General features: G+C 48.9%; 1 protein-coding gene across 7 annotated transcripts in view; it reads left to right on the top strand.

Annotated features, from left to right (window-relative positions):
• The window catches only part of EVL (Enah/Vasp-like), a 145874-nt gene that overhangs the window by 79900 nt on the left and 46042 nt on the right, over window positions 1-19932 (top strand). For all 7 annotated transcript variants that reach the window (XM_072762297.1, XM_072762296.1, XM_072762294.1 and 4 more), the window contains exons 2-3: window positions 10581-10749; window positions 14341-14518. In XM_072762297.1, coding sequence (XP_072618398.1) covers window positions 10581-10749; window positions 14341-14518 — 347 coding nt within the window. The remainder of the gene's footprint in view (window positions 1-10580; window positions 10750-14340; window positions 14519-19932) is intronic.

A 19932-nucleotide genomic window follows, 5' to 3' on the forward strand; every position in this document is an offset into this window, starting at 1 on the left:
AGGTTCTGTATTAGCTATTAGTAAAGTATTTTCTTAGATGTAATAATGGTATTTTAATTATACCATTAGAATGTCTTTATTTTTAAAAAATGTGCTAAAAACCTTAGGATTAAAGTATCATGATATCTGTAACTTTCAAATAGTTCAGGAACAAAAACATAAGAGATAAGTCACGTGGTAATAAAAATGCTTTACTAAGTAAAGCAACGAAGTCCTGTTGTATGGTAGAAAGGAAGATCTGTGGTCTAGACACAGCCCATCTGCATAACACCACAGGACGCTGGGATACTCCCATTCTTGAGACCTGTTTCCTCCACGTAAATAAAGTACTTGTGAGTATTTCTGAGCTCTGACAAAGCTGTGATTCCAAGCTCCTCTGTTCCTCAGTCACTGAATTGGGTCATCGTGACACCCGTGGTGTAGGTTAAATGGGTCTTAAATGTGTGTTGAATATTGGCAGGATGCCCAGAGCGATGGCCAGGGAAGCCGAGCTCTCCCCTCCATGCTTTTGCTGATGTTGTTTGTGTGCCTGAAATGTCCACTGTCTCTTGTACCCATGGTTCTTGGCACACACCTGAACCTTGTAGACTTTGTGGTGTGTGCACGTGTGCCCTCCACTTGAGGACAGAGACCACATCTTGTGTTTAACAAGTGGTTGAGTTTCTTTAAGTAGTAGGCATGGGAGTATATTTGGCATGTAGTCAGTACTACAGTAAATGGGGTTTGTTTTTAAATGAGTGCGAAGAGACAGCATTCAGAAAAAGAGGTTGGCCAGATTTCATGTGTGAGTTGTGGCCTTTGTACCTCCACTAAAGAGCCCTTGAAGGTCTAAAATGCAATATCCAGCAGAAGTCGGCAAACCCAAAAGCAGACATTTATCCAAAGGTATTCACTGAGCAATCACTAATCACAGGCACTGGAGCTACAGAGATGAATAATATTTTTAAAACAAACCAGAAAAAGAAACGTTTCTCTCCTCATGGGGGAGAGAGAAAATCAACAGACCTTCAGTACAATGTTGAATGGTATAGGAAAAAGTGAAGCAGCCTCTTCTCAGTGGGAAGGGATCACTCTCCCAGGAGGTGACACAGAGGACAGGCTGGAGACAGGAGAGTCCCAGGGCAGAGCAGGGCCTGGCATTTGAGCTACCCCTGCATCCAGGCCTGGCTACTGGGCTCTCTCTGCACCTGCCCCTCCAGGCCACCCTGAAGAACCTGCTGGAGACCTGGGTTTTCTCTGTAGAGATTGAAAGAATAAGGTCATGATGGCTCTGTGTGTGGGTACAGAGGCACTTCATACTGATTCCATAAGTCTCCACTCATGTACATCTGCCATTACCAGAGCCAACATTTCCTTACTCAAGATGGTAGCTCGGGAGCTAATCATGTTATTAGTAAACTACGCTCCTGTTTATCTCCTCAGACTTATCCAAGCTCTAAGAAATTTAAAACCTATTCAAGAAAGATCATTTCCCTCATTTTACAGAAAAATCATGTACTTCCCTGAGGTCGTATGGCTAACAGGTAACAGGCCAGGCCTGGCACAGCTTGGACTTTGATGCTGTCCCCCTTCAATTCCTGCACTGTCTCCATGAGGGGCAGTGTTGGTCGGACGCCCCTGGCCTGTGTTTTTGATACACCTCTGGTCCCTGGCCAGCACCAGCCACTCAGACTTCTCATGACTTTCTTTCTGCCCCTGTTCACTAGGAAGGCCTGGTCAGAGAAGAGGCAGTCTAGAGATGAGCCCAGCTAGCACCATCAGAAGAGCCAGCAGAAAGATGCAGAAAGGAGGCTAAGAGGATAAGACTGAGGGCGAGTGTGAGACTCCAAGACTGGCTACTGGAAGGCCACCAGCAGCCCTGGAGGGAGGGACGTGAGTGGAGTGGGTGGAGGCCTGTGCTGTGCTGGCCTGGGCCGGGAGGAGACAGTGAGGTAGGCTAGGGGCGAGGCGTGGAGGAGTGCTGACGGGCGATGGGAGCACTCAGGGTGAGGCACAGGGAGCCAGAGCAGAGGCCTCCAGAGAAAGGAAGAAAAGTGGTCTTCAGTTAGTGGCATCTGTTGTTGGGGACGAATCACTTAATAGGGACAAATGTAATCACTTGCCCAGGAGTGTTGTTTTGAGCATCCCATGACATCACACAGGCCTCGATTGCGAGGGGCCTGCCCGTGGGGTGGGAGGTATGCTTCATGCTTCAGACAGAAAGAGTGGTGGAGGAGAGGACAGGCCCCCTCCCCACTGCCCCTCACCGTGGTGCTGGGGGGTAGCCTCGCACATTCTCACGCTCACACGCCCAGACACGTTCCTGTGGCCCCAACCTCCTGCACAGCGGCTGCATCCTGCCAGCTGAGGGGCTTCCTTCCCGATGGTTCTCAGCCTACATTTCAAGATCACTTTCGTTGCATGCATGCTGAAAATAAACAAGTCGGGACTTTACCAGCCGCCTCAGGGTCTGGCTCCGTTTCTGCTTGGCTTTTGGAACATTTATTTATGGCCACTTCTCTCTAGCCTCTCCTTTTCCCTCGTCACTTATTAGTTTGCTCGGCAGCCACTGAGCCCAGACTTGCAAGGGTGGTGGCCCCATACTACATCGGGGAGGGTGTGGGGGAGCTAGTGGCTCACAGTGGGGCCTGACCTCTGGCAGCTTGAAAGGGGTCAGAGGACATGGGGCCAACGAGGGGGGAAGGGGCAGACACACTTGCTGAGCACACAGACTACTGGATGCTAGGCATCTTCATATAGAAAAAACCCTACATTAAAAAAAAAAAACTCTACATTTTATTGGCTCTGACAGAAGAGCATTTCTCCCAGAGAACCCCTGCTTTCCCTGTGATGGCACTAGTAGCAGGTGCCCATCTTGTAACACCTTGTGTTTCCTGCAAGATTGTAATCTCCTTAAGGTCAAGGACGTGTCCTGCTCTTCCCCAGAGGCTCGCTGTGTGCCCTTCCCTTAGTGCCCTTCCCTTAGTGCCTTTCCCTTCCCTTCATTCCCACTTACTACATGAGTGGGAATGAACCAGGTGTTTGCCAAAGGCAGTGACGTTTGTCCTGAGCTTTAAAGTGAGACGTTGGGGATCACTGGGTGGCTCAGGGGTTTAGCGCCTGCCTTTGGCCCAGGGTGTGATCCTGGAGACCCTGGATCGAGTCCCGCATCAGGCTCCCTGCACGGAGCCTGCTTCTCCCTCTGCCTGTATCTCTGCCTCTCTCTCTGTGTGTGTCTCATGAATAAATAAATAAGATCTTAAAAAAAGAAAAAAAAGAAAAGAAAAGGTGAGACTCAGACCTATGGGCATAGGATGGGGAAGGCACCTTGGGCCAAGGAAAGACCTCTCGTCTTCAATCTCTTGAATAATACTGGCCAGTCACTGTAACCGGCCCAGTGTCGGGAGGATGCTTTTGCTGTGAGACCAACTTTACCAGCAGGCTGCTGGTTGGGCTGTGCAGACAGACTGCCCTTCCTTGCAGGTTTGTGCCAAGCACAGTGCCCAGAGAGCACAAAGAATTTGCGCTCTATTGTCTCAGAACTCCAGAGATAAACAAATGGGACAGGAACTGTGGCCTAAACCCCACAGGGAAGCCTGTCTTAAGGAAATAGTCCTTGCACTGGTGGCACTCATGCCCAGTAGAGGGACCCAAGGTAGGAGGTGGTTGGACTTCCTTGCTGTGAGAGCTGTTAGGTGCCAAGGTACAGGACATGCTAAGTGGGTTCAGAGATGGACCATCTAACTCAGCCAGGGGCTTCAAGGAGAGCTTTCCAACAGAAGTAACATGTATCTTAAGTCTTCAGGATGAGTAGGAATTACTGGTAAGCTAGGCTGAAGAAAGCATCCCAGGCCAAGGGAATAGCACGAGCTAGAGCAGAAGGGCCAGACAGAATAGGGGACAGAGGTCATGAACAGGTGGGCAAGGAGGAGAGGCGTGAAGGGCCAAGAGCAGGGATCATATCCTAGTTTTCTGTGCTTTAGGACTCCAGGTATTGCTCCAAGTGCTTATGCGTATGGAGGATCCCCTGAAGAGGGCTCTGAGAATTTGTATTACCCTTATGCTCCACGCAATTTTGAGAGTCACAGACACAAAGTGAGAAGAAAAGAAATTGTAAAAGGCTCATATTGGGGAGCACCAGCATTTAAAGTGGTTTTAACATCTGTTTTGGAGCAAAGACCCCCTTGAGAACATAGTAAAAGCCCACTTCAGAAAAAGCTTGCACACTCACTTTTGCAAAGAATTTCAGGGAATTCTTAGACTCATTAGGCCTTTCCGTGAACCCCATTTTAAACACTCCTCCCATAAGTGGCGAGTAGAAAACCTCAAATAAAAAAGCCTTCAAGATGCTGCCAGAGAAAAACAGGAGCCAGGGAGTAGAAAGAGGCAGAGGCAGGAGGGATTTTCAAAAGTATGGACGTTGTTGCTGCATTTGTTCAATAAGAGAGAGGAGAGGTTTGAGAACTGCAGAGCAGCCGCCTGCCCTGGGAAGCGCCCACTGGTGACCTTGTGTGGAGCTGTGTAAGTGTACATCAGGGACAGAACCAGGTTCCAAAGGGGCTTGGAGCATGAGCATGTGGCGAGGAAATGGGGGAAGTAGGCAGGCTGGGACCTGATGGAAGAAAAGGGACAGCCAGCGGGAGCAGTGGGGTGGGGGAGTGGGGGGTAGGCAGTGGGCACCTGCTCGTACCAACTCACATCAGCCAAACTCATGTTCATGGATGTGTATCAGGTGCTTAAGCCTGTCATGGCTATTGAGTAAAAGATAAAGAAGGAGCTACCTGTAGGGTGACTGCTCACCCTGGTCTGCCTGGGACTGTTGAGGTTTTTGTAACAAATGACCTGCCTGCCTCCCAGGAAACCCCTCAGTCCCAAGGAGACCCGGTTCCCAGTCCTGCTGGAGTTGGACAGCGTGATGAGTTGTTCTGTCTGCAGGGGGCGACCACGTCAGGGCGCTGGGCTGAGCAGGAGGCTTTGCCAGAGCTGGGGGACACGGAGGTATAGTCCTCGTCTTTGCAGAAGAGATCTGAGGACAGGGAATGTGGCTCCTCAGTCAGAGGCGCCGGGGACGGCAGCCCACATTTGCCCAGAACAACCTTCTGCCTCCCCAAGCCTGGGTGGGAAGGCAGGCGAGGCTGAGGGGTTCCTGCAGAGGTGGCCGCCTCCCAGGCACCGTGTGTGGTGAGCCCACCTCAGAGTCTCCACTTCCCGGCTCTCCCATCCCAGATGTCATGACACAGAGAACAGTGGTAATCTGTAACAGATGCTTTTACTTGGCAGCTACTCGATCTCTGAGAATAAATGGAGTAGGATTGTAAATGGAATGTTCCCACGGGCTCACCATCATAAACGTACTTACTGAGAGTCATGTATTCACCAGTTATTAGCATCCACAGCATGCAAGGGACTGGGGCTACAAAGGGGCAAATAGCAGGGTCCTGCCTTTAAGGAGCTCACAGTCTAGTGAGGCAGGGGATACTGACCCGGGACAAACTGACGAGTGCTGCTCTGGCTGGAGGGTCTCAGGCTGTCCCTTCTCCAGCCCAACCCCAGACTTTGTTCTCCAGCAAGCCCCTGCAATCAGCCCTGTTCCTCTCTGTGCCCTTTTTGGCTTTACATCCCTTGTCCTTAGGTGAATTTACACACCGTCCTTTAAGTTTTTGTTGAAAGGGCCCTGAACCTGGGGGGGTGAAAAGGGCTTCCCAGTTGACTGCGTTGGAGAGCGCGTGGCTGGGATATTGTGTCCATGTGATCCTGGGAGAAGTTTGGAAACCTCCTTCCCAGTCATGTGGGTCAGGTCCTGTGGCTGGTGGGGCGGGGTCCTGTGCTTTTCCAGAACAGAAGCACCGATGGGTTGAGAGCATGAAATGCACTTATAGCTGCCGGCACTGCAGGCCATGCCACAGGGTGCCCTGCCAGTTAAGTTTTCTCTCCAGACACATGAGTGGGGATTTTATGTCAAGTCCAAGAGGATCCCTGGTCATATACAGAAAGTTTGTGGTGTGGTTTGCTCTTTGAAAGTGAGGGATCTCAGCAGATATTCAATATAGTCTCCAATGTGTGGTCTAAAAGAGTAAAGTGCCAAACTGGTAACAAGCCATGAACAGTGCCTTGCTGGGAGCTAGGCTCAGAAAGTACTCACTGCTGTCCGAGGGACCCCCTGAAGTCAGATTAGCCTGAACATATGGGGAAACTGAGGCCCAGAGTCACATAGTCTTTCTCCTCTGAGCTCCTGATGAAAGGGTTCTTTAAAGCTTCATGAATGTCTCATATGCCACTAGCAGGGAAATGACAGGCTTCAATTTTTTTACAAATTCCTGTGTGCACCTGTTCGAAAGCCAGATGACAGTGGGATTGGACCACTTGTTCCAAGAGAGCCTTCCTCTGGGAGAGACACTGGTTGGTCCTACTGCTCAGAGCAGTAGATCCCCAGGGGGGAAAGTCCACCAACCTGGTGATGCAGAACCATGTGGCACAAACCAAGCAGTGTATTGTGACGGATTTTCCCCCACTAATCAGCTGGTTGTTTGGATCACTTAAAGACAGCCCGTCAGAAATGAAGCCCTGCTCAAAATTGACCTTAGCTTTCCCTCCAGCTTCATGCATTTTGGGGCTCCTCAGAGCCGGGGTGGGGAAGCTCTGAGGCCATGGCAGGCACAAGTCAGATTATATGTGGCCTGCTGGGTGGGGAGGAATTGTCTGTTTTCATTTAGTGAAGCAAATTTTATATGTACATTTTCATAAATAGTTCATTTGTCCAATAAGATTTTTAGAAAGAAAACATTTATCTGACTGCCCTCAAATTATAACTGATTTAGACAGATGAAGTTTATGATGCCTGTGGATACTACAGAGTTTTCATATCCAGGGAAGATGCAGAGAAGACAGTTGGCTATATGGAGCTCAGAGACAATGTCCAGGCTGGACAGCAATCGAGATTTTATTAAAACAAAAGATCCCAAAGGAATATAAACAAGATGAATCTTAAGTAGAAGAAATGGGTATTTTCTTCCATTTAGGTTTTGTAGTGGTGATAAAATTAGCAGAGATAGCGAGTGCTATTCATATGGGGGAAAAAGTGGGTTTCTTGGTTAACTCCAAGTTCAATTTGAACATGAAGTGTTAACAACAAGGAACCAGAGCTATAATTACAATAAGAGAAATATCGCTTGGTGTTTCAGCACCAACTAGGGGCGAGCACAGTAGTGGGTACCCTAAAAGGTGTATGGTGACCCCAGGTACACGCCAGCTCCCCAGGAGCTGTGGTTCCTTGCAGAACACACATTTCTTGCCTCCCTACCTCCACTGGCTGTTTGCCTCCCCCACCGAGAATCCCACATCCCCTTCCTCACCTCACCTGGGGTTGAAGCTCTTTGTCTGAAGCACACGCAGCAGTTCCTCAGAAAGTCTCCTGGCTCCCCTAGCCCCTCTAGGTTTACCGAAGTGTGTGATGAGTGGTCTCATTTTTGAGGTAGGTGCGAGCTCTTTGAGGGCAGGAACTGTCATCTTGTCTCTGCATCACTAAATATCTTTGACTTACTGGCATCTGTGCTTGTCGGACCAAGATGAAAATGTCCTATCCACTCCTAGGACCCAGATACAAAGGGAACGTGTGACAAAAGTGGGACTCACTGGAGGAGAGTGACTGTGATGGCAAGGGGCTTGCAGCTCTGTCCTGCAGATAACATGCGAGAGGACCATGGTGTCCCTTCAGGTGTCCAGTGGACTGTCACGGGCTAGCCAAAACACCTCTGTAACTCTGGAGCACAGTGAGTGCAATGTCGCTTAGAACAGGGGGGGACGGCCTCACAGCTGAAACCACTTCCCAGCAGAATGGGCAGCTTGGGGAAACCGTTTCTGTTCTGGGATGCTGCACGTAGGGCTGCTTTAGAAGGCATGCTGCCGTGGACCTGAGGGTGGCTTCGGGCATCCCTGGGCTCTGAGATTCTGCAGTGAGCTTTGATTAAGCACCTGTTACGTGCCAGGCCCTGGGCCCACAGAGAACAAGACAGGCATGCCCCGCCTGCACTATGGCAGGGTGTGTCACTTCGGGTGTTCTGAGAAGCAGACAGCAGGAGCCTTCAGGTGATTAGCGTGCAGGAGCTTTGGAGGAACAGTCAGTGAAGGCCAGAGGAAGCAGGCACGGAAGCCTCAGGCCATGATGCAGGTCTGCCATCTGTGAAAGAAGGCAGGGCGCAAAGGCCAAGTAGGAGGCACCTCGGGCTGGTGCCAGGCCCCTAGTGAAGGTTTCCCCTGTGGAAGAGCCCCGTGTCGGGCAGGAATACGCCCGCACCACCAGCCCTGCTACATTAGAGAGCGGCCCAGAGAAGTGTAGCCTCTGTGCATACCTCGATGGGGCATCCAGGGAGGTGGCAGCTAGGACATTGGTCAGCTCTGCTCCCACAATAGGTTCCCTTGAAGGAGATCTGAAGCGCACACTTCCATGGCTGCTACACAGGGATTCTAGAAAGCGTTGCCCATCACACAGTACCTTTCTGATTTGCTTCCCCAGAATCCTCTCAGCGGCTCCTGTGATCACATGCCAGCAAGTAGTAGAGCTGGGATTTCAGCTCAGACCCCCCAGACTTCAAAAGTCTACGTTTTGCTAAGTAATGCCGTGCCACATCTCAGGTTCCCTCCCAGCTCCTGAGAACACAGGAACACACGCCTACTTGCCCACTCACGGTTAGCAACTGAGTGTGTCAGCAGCGGTCAGTGACACAGTTTAGCCCATAACTTGGTCTGTGCTCAGTCCACATTGGGATGACTTGAACCAAGGTCAGTCTGCTTCTGTGTATAGTTTCTTCTCACTTCTCAACTTCATGAAGTCAGGGCCCCAAAGATTTAGCTAGGGGAGAACTCCTCCTCCAAGGTGTAGTCTTTTAAAAGATACGTGGTTTCAGGCTCCCAAACTCAGAGAAGTCAAAGCATGGCAAAATTTTTGTTTTTTTCTTTTTTCTCCCTTAATATAGCTATCTCCTGGGAGGACCCATGCCTGTTTTGAACATCACTGATTTCCCCTTAAATGTTTGTTGAATGAGCAATAAATTATGGGGGAAAAAAAGAAGTAGCACAATTACACGACAAAACCCTTACAATTCACTCCCGATACATCTGCCCACCACAGAGCTCTCAGCACATGGCATGGTCGGCTGATGTTAAACACACCGGAGGCTCCTGAACCCCCAGAGCACACAGCTGGGGTGGCAGCCAAGAATTTGAGACCCAGCACCTGGCACATTAAGTCACTGCCTGGACAGTCATATAATGTGTGTAGAGGTTCACGTGCAGTGAAGTGGAGGAGTATGTGTGGAAAGGCTTGTATATGTGCTGAACACAAAATCATCGTTAAGACTGTAACAAACAGTCTATCCACTGGATCACCCACTGTCTGAGTCATGGGGGAGCTCAGGCCTTTGGAACACTTAGGAACTGACTGTGTAGGTCAAGTTGAGGTTTCCAAGTCACTGAGGGCTAATCTCATAAAAAACTGTTTTGTCACCCAACTACTGGAGGGTGGGGAGAGGGATCTTTTTCAAAATTTTGCTTTTCCTGCTTTCTTAAATATGGTAAAGTGGACATAATGTGACTTTTTGTTGACTACTTAGTCTCATCATTAGGGTTACCCGTTAGGATATACACTTTTGCTTCTATATTAATTGACCTCAAGTTGTTGAGCTTTAAATATTGTTCCTGATTCTTAAATTGTATTTATATGGCCTCTCTTCTGGTAACAACCCCTTCTCACTGTTGTGGGCATGCCCACCTATAGTAAGCAGGCCTTTTCAATTTGGGAATTCTAATATGCTAGATACTAAGAAACTACATGTTCAATATTATTTGGCTCATATGCAAATAAAAAGGCCAGTGGACTCTGAGAAGCTCTAGTGATTCTTCCCTGGTTTTCTGTCATGTTCTGAACAGATGAAGTTGTTTGGGAAATGTCTTCAGCAAAGTTGGGTGCAGCCATCTATTTAGTTTTTTTGTATCGCTGTTCTGTAGAAAGTCATCTAATCATTTTGTTGTCTATATAACTTGTATGATACTATCCTGTTGTAATATGATAAATAGAACATTTTGTTGGGTGTTGTGAAGAATACTATGTCACATGCTTAGAGTCCAACAGAACTGGCTTGAAGTCCCAAATTTAATCCCTGAATACCTGCGTGAATTTGTGTAAATCTTTGTAAGTCTCTGAGCCACTCTCTTCTCTTTTCTCATGTACGAAATGGAGGCAGTGGACGGCTGTGTCCTGAGTTGTGACACTTAGATGCTTTAATGCAGGTCGTACCTAACATAGTGCCTAGGCTGTTGTAGACAGTTAGCAAATTGTAATCAGAATCCCGTTGTCATTCAAGTACTTATTCCCTGAAAGGAAAGCTGTGCATCTTCTGAGCGGTGGAAGATGTTGGCACAGACCTTGCTCTCTGCTCCCTGTGGACTTTGGCGAATGAAAACCCGTCTCCTCATAGAACAGCCCTTCTGGGGACAGTTGGACGTTCTGTGTGTCAAGGAGCAGTTGGCCTCTGTTTCAGAAAAGGGAAGCCAGCTTCCACCCCTTACAGCTGAGGCTGACACTTCACTTTTGTCTTGGTCCGCAGTGAACAGAGTATCTGCCAAGCCCGGGCTTCCGTGATGGTCTACGATGACACCAGTAAGAAATGGGTGCCCATCAAACCTGGCCAGCAGGGATTCAGCCGGATAAACATCTACCACAACACTGCCAGCAACACCTTCAGAGTCGTCGGGGTCAAGCTTCAGGATCAGCAGGTAGGCTCTGGGGTGGCAAGCTACACTCATGGGCATACGCCCCCCTCCCCGTCCCCACATACAGCAAAAAGAGGTCAGGAAAAAATAAGGTTAGGATTTGGAGTTGGAAGATCTGGGTTCACTCTGCTCCAACGTCTGAGGCATTGAGCAAACTCTTTTCTGAGCCTCACTTTTCACATCTGTCTTACAGAGACAGTAATCCACACTCTGTGTGCCTCACCATGTTGTTACTTTAGAATAACATAATAGACGGGAAACAGCTGAAGAAGCGTATTGCAGGGCTGTTTTAAAATCTCTGCCTCTTCCCACCTGCACGGCCATAGGTAACATGCCATGAAGATGTTTGGTTCATCAGCCCCTCCCCCCCCCCAACATCACCCGTCTTACCTTGGAAAGAATATCAAGGTGATTTGGGGACACCTGGGTGGTGTAGTTGGTTGAGTATCCAACTCTTGGTTTCAGCTCAGGTCGTGACCTCAGGGTCATGGGATTGAGCCCCATGCAGGGCATGGAGCCTGCTTGACATTCTGTCTCCCTCTGCCCCTCCCACTCAAGCTCGTGCTTCTCTCTCTCTCTCTCTCTCTCTCTCTCTCTCTCAAATACATACATACATACATACATACATAATAAATAAATAAATCTTAAGAGACAAAACATGATTCGAAGAATCTGGGATCATTTCTATCCCTAAGGGTACCTCCTGGGCAAATCAGACAAGATCATTTATGAGTATACCTGGTACACAAACTGAAGTCCACCTCTGAAGTAGTCGTGCACATAACTAAGAGTAATCTGACATGACATGGATGAAGTAGACATGTGGAGGAAGGGGTTGTGTAGCTTACCCGCGGTCGGCGACTTTGGTTACTTCTTCAGTGTTCTGCCTCCAGCTCTCTTCATTAAGATCAACAAGGGCATTTTTAGCAGTGAAATTAACAGTTCTGTGGTTTCAGCATTTATGAAAAACTCTACCCAAATAACCTCTCTTTGCCTCCTTTGTTGGTCAAGGCCTTGCTAAACTGAGCAGCAGGTTAGTTGCTATCTCTGTAAAAATCAGCATGTTGGCAATTAGAAAACAAAGAACAGAAACTTAGGACTCTATTTTTAGTATGTGGCCTGTTGAATGGGTTTCTGCTATGGCCAGAACAGCTCTGTTAAGTTTCAAAGTCTTGTGGCTAAAAGGGACAGCCCCACTTCAGGACCCCTGATAAAAGGTCTAACCTGGAACTCCCGGTACCTTCATTGCCTTCCCTTGTCAGTGAGCCTTACCAGTAGGAAGGTTTTTCTAGAAAACTTTTTTTTTTTAAGATTTTATCTATTTATTCATGAGAGATACAGAGAGAGAGGCAGAGGCAGAGAGAGACATAGGCAGAGGGAGAAGGCAGGCTCCCTGTGGGAGCCCAAAGTGGAACTCGATCCCGGGACTCCAGGATCACGCTCTGAGCCTAAGGCAGATGCTCAACCACTGAGCTGCCCAGGCGCCCCTCAAGAAACCTAGAAGGGCAGCCCCAGTGGCCCAGTGGTTCAGTGCCACCTTCAGCCTGGGGTGTGATCCTGAAGACCTGGGATTGAGTCCCACGTCAGGCTCCTCTGCCTGTGTCTCTGCCTCTTTCTCTCTCTCTCTCTCTCTCTCTCTCTCTCTCTCTCTCTCTCTGTCTCTCATGAATAAATAAATAAAATCTGAAGAAAGAAAGAAAGAAAGAAAGAAAGAAAGAAAGAAAGAAAGAAAGAAAGAGGGAGGGAGGGAGGGAGGGAGGGGAGGGGAGGGGAGGGGAGGGGAGGGGAGGGAGAAAGAAAGGAAAGAAAGAAAGAAAAGAAAAGAAAGAAACCTTCTAGAAGCCACTTCCCTATTCTTCCAATTCATTGGTTCTGGCTCTGCCTTTTAGAGCTACGCTGTGCTATATATTGCAGGATATATAGCCCCGATTTTGGTGACAACCAAAAGCATCTGACACATTTCCCTAACACACATGGGTAGGGGCCAGTACGGTAGTACCTCCCTGCTACTTGCCTTTGACATGAGGTCCATTACCTGGTGCAGCTCCTAAATCATAGTGGGTTTTCCCTGAGCGATTGCTTCTATCATACAAGTTTCCCACACCACCCTTCCTTCACACCTTGTGGTTGTCCTCCAGGGCATACTAGGAAGATAGCACAGTGTGCTGGAAATGACAGGGTACTGGAGAACCAGACTCCCTGAAACCAATGTGCACCTTGTTCTTAGAGCCTCAGCGCCTCACTGCCTCCTCAGCAGAAACCACACTTCAAGGCTCATGTGGGAGGAGACCTTTTCCCCATGTGGGGAGGGACTGGCAGCAGTCCTCAGTGGCCTCCTGGGCCATAAATTCAAAGGCTGTGTTGACTCTGAGAGACTCTCAGAATCTGACAGTCAAATAGCACAGCTTTCTACCTGGAATTGCATGTTCAAGAGACAGGCTCCTAGAGTGTGGTTGACACTCTTTTCCCCAAATGGATGGGGCATACATACATATATAGTACATATATATGTGCATACGTTAGTACTTGCATACATATGTGTACATACGTAGCAACATACGTAGCACAGGATCACGCCTGAAGATGGCGCTAAACCGCTAAGCCACCCAGGCTGCCCAGATAAGTACCTTTTTAATGATGAAAGGGTCAATTGAAAAGGAGGACCTAACAATCCTAAATTTGTACACATCTGATAATATATCTTCAAAACATATAAAGCAAAATTGGGTAGATCTAAAGGGAAAAATAGACAAATCCAGAAATAGAATTAGGGGTTCTAATTGTCCAAGGTTCAAAACCTCTGAGAAACTGACTGAACAATCAGAAAGAGATAGAAAATTTGTATGACATTATTAGCCAACTTGACCTAATTTACGTTTATGGAAACTACAGCCAACAACAAGAATATACAGTCTTCTCAAGTCTGCATTAAATATTTACCAAATATACCATTTGTAGTGGTCATGATAGACTGACTGGAGTCTTCTTTCATCTTGCTTCAAGACCCCTTAACCATTCTTGATATAATGGTAACCAAGGTGGTTACCTTGGGTGACGTGGCCGGGAGGAGGGACCAGCCTCTGGACTCTGGGAACCTGACTCCCAGCTCAGGCCTCTCGTCTAGAGGGTATGACGACACAGCATTGTTAGTTAGGTGAAATAGCTGGTTTTCAGGGTGCCTGGATGCCTCAGTCAGCTAAGCGTCTGCCTTCGGCTCAGGTCATGATCTCAGGGTCCTGGGATCAAGCCCTGCATGGGGCTTCCTGCTCAGCAGGGAGTCTGCTTCTCCCTCTCCCTATGCTCCTATGCCCTGCTCTGTCTCTCTTTCTCTCTCTCTGTCTCTCAAATAAATTTGTTAGAAAGAAAGAAATAAAAAAAAAGAAAGAAAGAAATAGCTGGTTTTCAAAGCCTCACCCTTCTGTCAGTCATACTGAATAGCTGCCTGGCCACGTTCTCCCCTCCTTCTGACCCCACCCCCACCTCTCTGTCCTCTGGTGGCCCCAGGGGACACAGGATCCATGCCCCAGAGCTGCGCTCTCCAGCTCACTTACCTTGTATTTATTTACACGTATTTCTGTCTCTTTTCCCCTCCAGGTTGTGATCAATTATTCAATCGTGAAAGGGCTGAAGTACAATCAGGCGACGCCGACCTTCCACCAGTGGCGAGATGCCCGCCAAGTGTACGGCTTGAACTTTGCAAGTAAGGAAGAGGCAACCACCTTCTCCAATGCCATGCTGTTTGCCCTGAACATCATGAATTCCCAAGAAGGAGGTAAGTGGGGCTCTGTCCCGGCCCCGTGCTGGGACCCTGACCTTCACGGCGCCCTCCCTCCTGGGCACTGGCTCCCTGCTATCCTAGCCCAGTAACTGCATCAGGCTGACATGACTTGGGTTCTCAGAGAGGCCTGCTGCCTGACTCCAGCCTGAAAGGACCTAGTAACACTTTGAAGGAAGAGAGAATGGTGTTCACATCTTCTTGCCATTTGTGAGATCGAGCTTTGCACTGATGTGTTCCCGAAGCTATATATCCAAATATGTTTTATGTGCATCATCTTCTGTATTCTAGAACATATATTTAGCAGAGATGGGAGGGAACAAGCAACAAATCATTGTTGAATTAAAGTATTCATTCATGCGGCTAATGACCTTTTACTGAATATTTACTGAGTGTAAGAAACTGGCCAGGCAAATAGGTAAGAAATGAATAGATGGAGTCCTTCTGCTCAGGACACTTCTGAGTAGATGGATTCGTACACTGCTAACACAATGAGTCGTGGTGAGTGCTCCAGCCAGGTGTGGGTGTGGTACTTAGGGAACACACAGAGGGAAATCTGGGCTGCAGTTTGGAAGGTCCAGGAGGTCACAAGGCAGAGGAAGTGCAGGCTTGATGGCAAAGGCATCCAGGCCTAAAAGCCCAGCATGTGCGGGGGAGTGCACTGCAATGTTTCTGGGGCCTTGGGCACACAGAGGAAAGAAGCTGGACGTGAAATTTCACAGTGAAGGGTCCCAAGGACCTGGAAGACTATGGGCGGGCTTGGTACTCGGGGTAAACAGTGGAGCTGCAAGAGGGAGTGGGGCAGGGTGGTACTAGCAAAAGTTTCTAAGCAGGGCAAAAATGTATGTGGCTTTGATTGAATATTTGCAGTGTTAGCTTCAGAGGGAATCCAGAAGCCGTCCAGGGCGCAGGTGTCTTGATGTCCACGGATATGGTCCTGTGCTTTGCTGGAGGTCTTAACCTTGGTAGAGCCTGATAATCAAGAGCAAGGTTTATGTTTGAGTCCTGGTTCTGCCACACATCCTAGCTGAGGACCCTTTGGACAAGTTACTTCATTTTGTGGGCTTCAGTTTTCTTATCTGTCAGATGAGGGTGATATAGAGTTGTTTTTAATTTTCTTTGGTAGAGTGTAAAATACGTAGCAGGCTGCCAGACACACAGCAGTCACCCAGCGTTGTCGCTTGTCGGTAGTGTCACTCCCATTGTGGCTGCTGCCAGAGTCGGGGTGGGAAGTGGGGGACGTGGTACTTAGAGGGAGATGGCTTCTACATATCTATTGGGCCTGTTAGGTGGCAGCCCAATTTAAACCCTAAGAGAATTTTCCAAGAAAATAAAGAATACATTTTGAGTATGCTCCCCATGGGTCATGCACGGAACAGGAACTCATGGAGTGTTCTCCTCACCTCAGAAAGCCTCCGAGTGACAGGAGCAATATCTGAAGCATTGAAGGCACCCAGCAGATGTTTACTAAACTGTTTTCCACCCAAGGGCCTTGTACTTCATGGTGAAATGAGCTGGGTTTAAGGTTTCTGATCTAAACCACCTCACCCTGCCCCAGGATATGAGAGCTAAGCTTTATTTGATCTGTACAGGTGGACTCATCAAGAGTCAAAAACAAAGTTTGTTGTTTTTTTTTAAGATTTTATTTATTTATTCATAGAGACAGACAGACAGAGAGAGAGAGAGAGGCAGAGACACAGGCAGAGGGAGAAGTAGGTTCCATACAGGGAGTCTGACGTGGGACTCGATCCTGGGTCTCCAGGATCACGCCCTGGGCTGCAGGTGGCACTAAACCGCTGAGCCACCAGGGTGCCCCAAAAACAAAGTTTTAATTTGATCAGACAACTGACCCTCACAAAGCAACTGCTCATTAAATAAAAACTACTAGTTGCTTTGTTAAATTTACCATAGTCACAGAGGAGTTAGCTAATGCAGCCCTCATTTCCAAATGAGCAGCCCATGACCATGATGAGGAAGTCACTCAGCACCATCAGCATCAGCTAGGACCCAGAGCTCCTCTGCCTCATTCGGGCTGGACGAACATCCTGGTTAGGGTAGGACTGGGGTCACCGTGTGAGGGTGGCCTCACCTGCAGCTCACACCATGTATAGCAGTGGCCTGTCCCAGTTCTTTGTCTGAGGCCTAATCTACTTCTGCAAGAGTGACCTTTGGTGGAAGGAGATCCAGGCCCTCTGAGCAAGTTTAGCTTTTCCTTCATGTGCAGTGAGACCTACTGACAGTACTGTGCAGAAGCTGGAAGTATGCAGCTGGATGAACTTTTATACATGTGTCAGCCCCCTCCCAGCCCCATAGGTCCCCAGAACAACCATATCCCTCCCCCATCCCCCAAGGACAGGGGATGTCACCTCTGAGATGACAGAGCAGTTTTGCCTGTGTTTGGACTTCGTTGTGTGTGTAGCTCATACAGGGCGTACTTTGTACCTGATTTCTCTCCCTCAGCAGTGTGTTTGAGGGATCCATTCAGGGAATGGTTCATCTCTTTTGTTGGCTCCTTGTGGCTGCGACGTCTGCACTGATCTGCCCCGTCTGCTGTACGTAGTTTGGCCTGTCAGAGCCCAGGCATGCACCGGCAGCCCCCCACCCCCTAGCTCTGTCCACCAGCCACTGCAGAAGGCCTCAGGCTGCCAGGTCATTGTGCTGTTCTCTCCTGAATCCCCTCTGTATCGGGAAATCCCATCCTACCCTCCCTTGGGGAGAGGCAACTCGCTGTAGTCAAAAGAGCACTTGTGGTGGGGGCAGGTAAATCTTAGAGTAAGTCTTTGTTCTGCCGCCTGGGGCCCTGGGATAATAAACCCTACTTCCCAGGGTTGTTAAGGAGATTCATTTAGAAACGTTTATAAAGCACTTAGCATCCGGTGCCTGGTATGTGATAAGAGCACAAATACTATTGGTTCTTTGCCTTTTGTTCTTGTTAGATGTGATTATCTTCCTTAAGCTTCAGTGTCCTTCCTGCTAAAATAGGGTTATCAGTCCCACTACAGAGTTGAGGGGGGAATGGGACCCCATGGGTGTCTGGCACCTCCTAAGTGCTCACCTGCTGCCCCCCCTCCCCTAAGTGGATGCCTTGCTCCCTGGTAGGCTTCTGGGGCTTTTGCCTTCCCATCACAGCCTTTCCTAATATTTGGGTCTCCTCAGGTTGAGTCCTACGGGGCATGTCCCACCTCTACCTCCTCCCCTGTGGGCAGACACTGATGGGGCCCCTCTGGGGTCTTCAGAGCTTGGCATATACACGACGCCTGTCTACAAACCTAAAAGTCGCCCGGCAGGCCAAACTGTAGATGCCAAGCACTGTGTAGCAAATGGCCGTCACACCCCCTCCTCTTCCCTGACTTCTCGACCCAGTCCTGGGGGAGGAGGGCCCAGATAAGTCTAGGTTAGCAAGCTGAGGCTCAGGGAGGAAAGTGACTTCCCTGATTCCCCAGCCAGAGAATTAGCTGAAATGCACACCCAGAGCTGTGCTCACTCAGCAGTTTGCACCGTCCATGTGCTAAAGACCACAGAGAGCCACAAGCCTGTGCTCTTTCTTTGTTCCTTCCTGCCTCTCCACCTCGTGAGGCTCACTGTCAGCCAGGATTCTGGAGAAAGAATAGGACGGGCACAGCACCATCCTATTTTTGCTGCCTAATGCCTACATGGAAGTGATGGTCAGGCACTTGACCTTGGAAGGTCTTCTAGTGACACTGTTCCTTGTACTCCCAAAATCTGTTTTTCTTCTGCAATAACTTTTCAGTACTCACTTGTCAGCTTCAGGCCCAACCCAGAGAGCCAAAAGTCACTTTAGCAAGTAAAATAATCACCCTGGAGCTCTGTGGCTTCGGTTCCCTGGGTGGAGGACAAGGATACAAAGCTAGCTTGGGGTTCACTGAGACCCACAATCTCTGGGCTCAGGGATTATCCCAGAGGCTAGGGGCAGCCAGTCACTGGGTTATTGGAGCTTTTTCTACAGGAACTGACATCTGGAGGTGGTTTTGGGAGGTAAGAGGAAATGTTCCTAACGCTTGGCTGCCTTCTTAGTGGAGGGAGGAGCATCACTTCCATGTGGCCCCCCGTAGGTGGAAAGGGTGAGTCCTTTCTCACTGTAGTCACTGCTGCCGTGCAGGTTCCCAGCCCCTGCTCTTCTCAGAGCTTGGCTCACAGACTGTGTGGTTCTGCTTTTTTGGGTTTCCAGGTGCTGCACGACAGGGTGTGATGGCTAAGGATGGTGTCTGTGCTGAGGTAGGAACTCAGAGTGAGGCTTCTCTGGCCTAATTGGAGGACACCAGTAATAATAATAATAATAATAATAATAATAATAATAATAATAATATCGAGTAATACTGTACCTTCTCTTAAAAAGCCTGAACACTTTGTTTTTTACCAAGCTACCTCTCCCACATGCCCCTTCTCTGTCCTTCTCAAGGAAAGGTCCCCACTAATCAAATAGCCTCAGGGGTTGGGGCAACAGAAAAACCTTAGCTGGCTAAGAAAGTGCTTCCTTACACTCTAAAGTGCTTATGATTTGGCTTCTATTACAAGGAGATAGGCCAGCTACTGTTACACACATTTATGCAGACAGGGTGGGGGTGGCATGGGAGATTTAAAAAGGTAGCTTGTCTGCCAGAACCTACCAGTGGGACTGAGACAGAAGTTTAGGGCTTCTGGCTAGAAATCCAGGGTTTTTTCCTCAACTCGGCCTCAGGAGGTCAGAGAGGAAAGCCAGCTGCATCCAAGTCTTCTCACTGGGGGGATCGCAGGAACGTGGGCTGGGCAGCAAGCGAGGCTCATGGCGTGTCACAGCCACTCACAGGATAGCCAGTCTCTAGCTTCTGTGTCAGTGCGTCCACATCATCATGACCCCTGTGTCACTGACATCAACTCCAGAAAGCGCTTACGTTGACTTGCTCTGGGTGCCGTCTTTAGTGGGAGTGCAACCCCACCTGATTAGAGCCAGTTTCGGGGCCGCACTCCCACCGCAGCTGGGCTCGGCTCTCCTTCCCCCACACAGTCTTCTCTCACAGTTCAGTAGCCTTTATAAAGGCATCTGCTTCTACATGCTGCTGTGTGAGCCTGCTTCGGACCCACTATGTAACCTCCTTGGGGTCTCAGTTTCCCCTTCTGGAGAAGAAAAGCTAGGGACTTGACCAGATCTCTGTAAGGCCTAGTGGTTTTGTGTATGGTGTCACGCAGGAGTGAGTTCCAGTTCACTGCTTAGGGACCATGGCTAGCAGTGGGCAGAGCCCTGTGCAGAAACTGGAATGGAGTGATGTCCTCTTCACCCCTTGTGGGGCCCCCACACACCGGGGAGTCAGGGCCGCTTGTCATCCAGAGTCAATGAGCAAGTCAGTGCTTGGTTATCAGGGAAAATAGAAAATACAGATTAGCAAACAAAAATTGCCTGTAATCCTATAACC

Source organism: Vulpes vulpes, chromosome 6, assembly GCF_048418805.1.
Source record: "Vulpes vulpes isolate BD-2025 chromosome 6, VulVul3, whole genome shotgun sequence".
In the NCBI taxonomy this organism is placed as follows: domain Eukaryota; kingdom Metazoa; phylum Chordata; class Mammalia; order Carnivora; family Canidae; genus Vulpes; species Vulpes vulpes.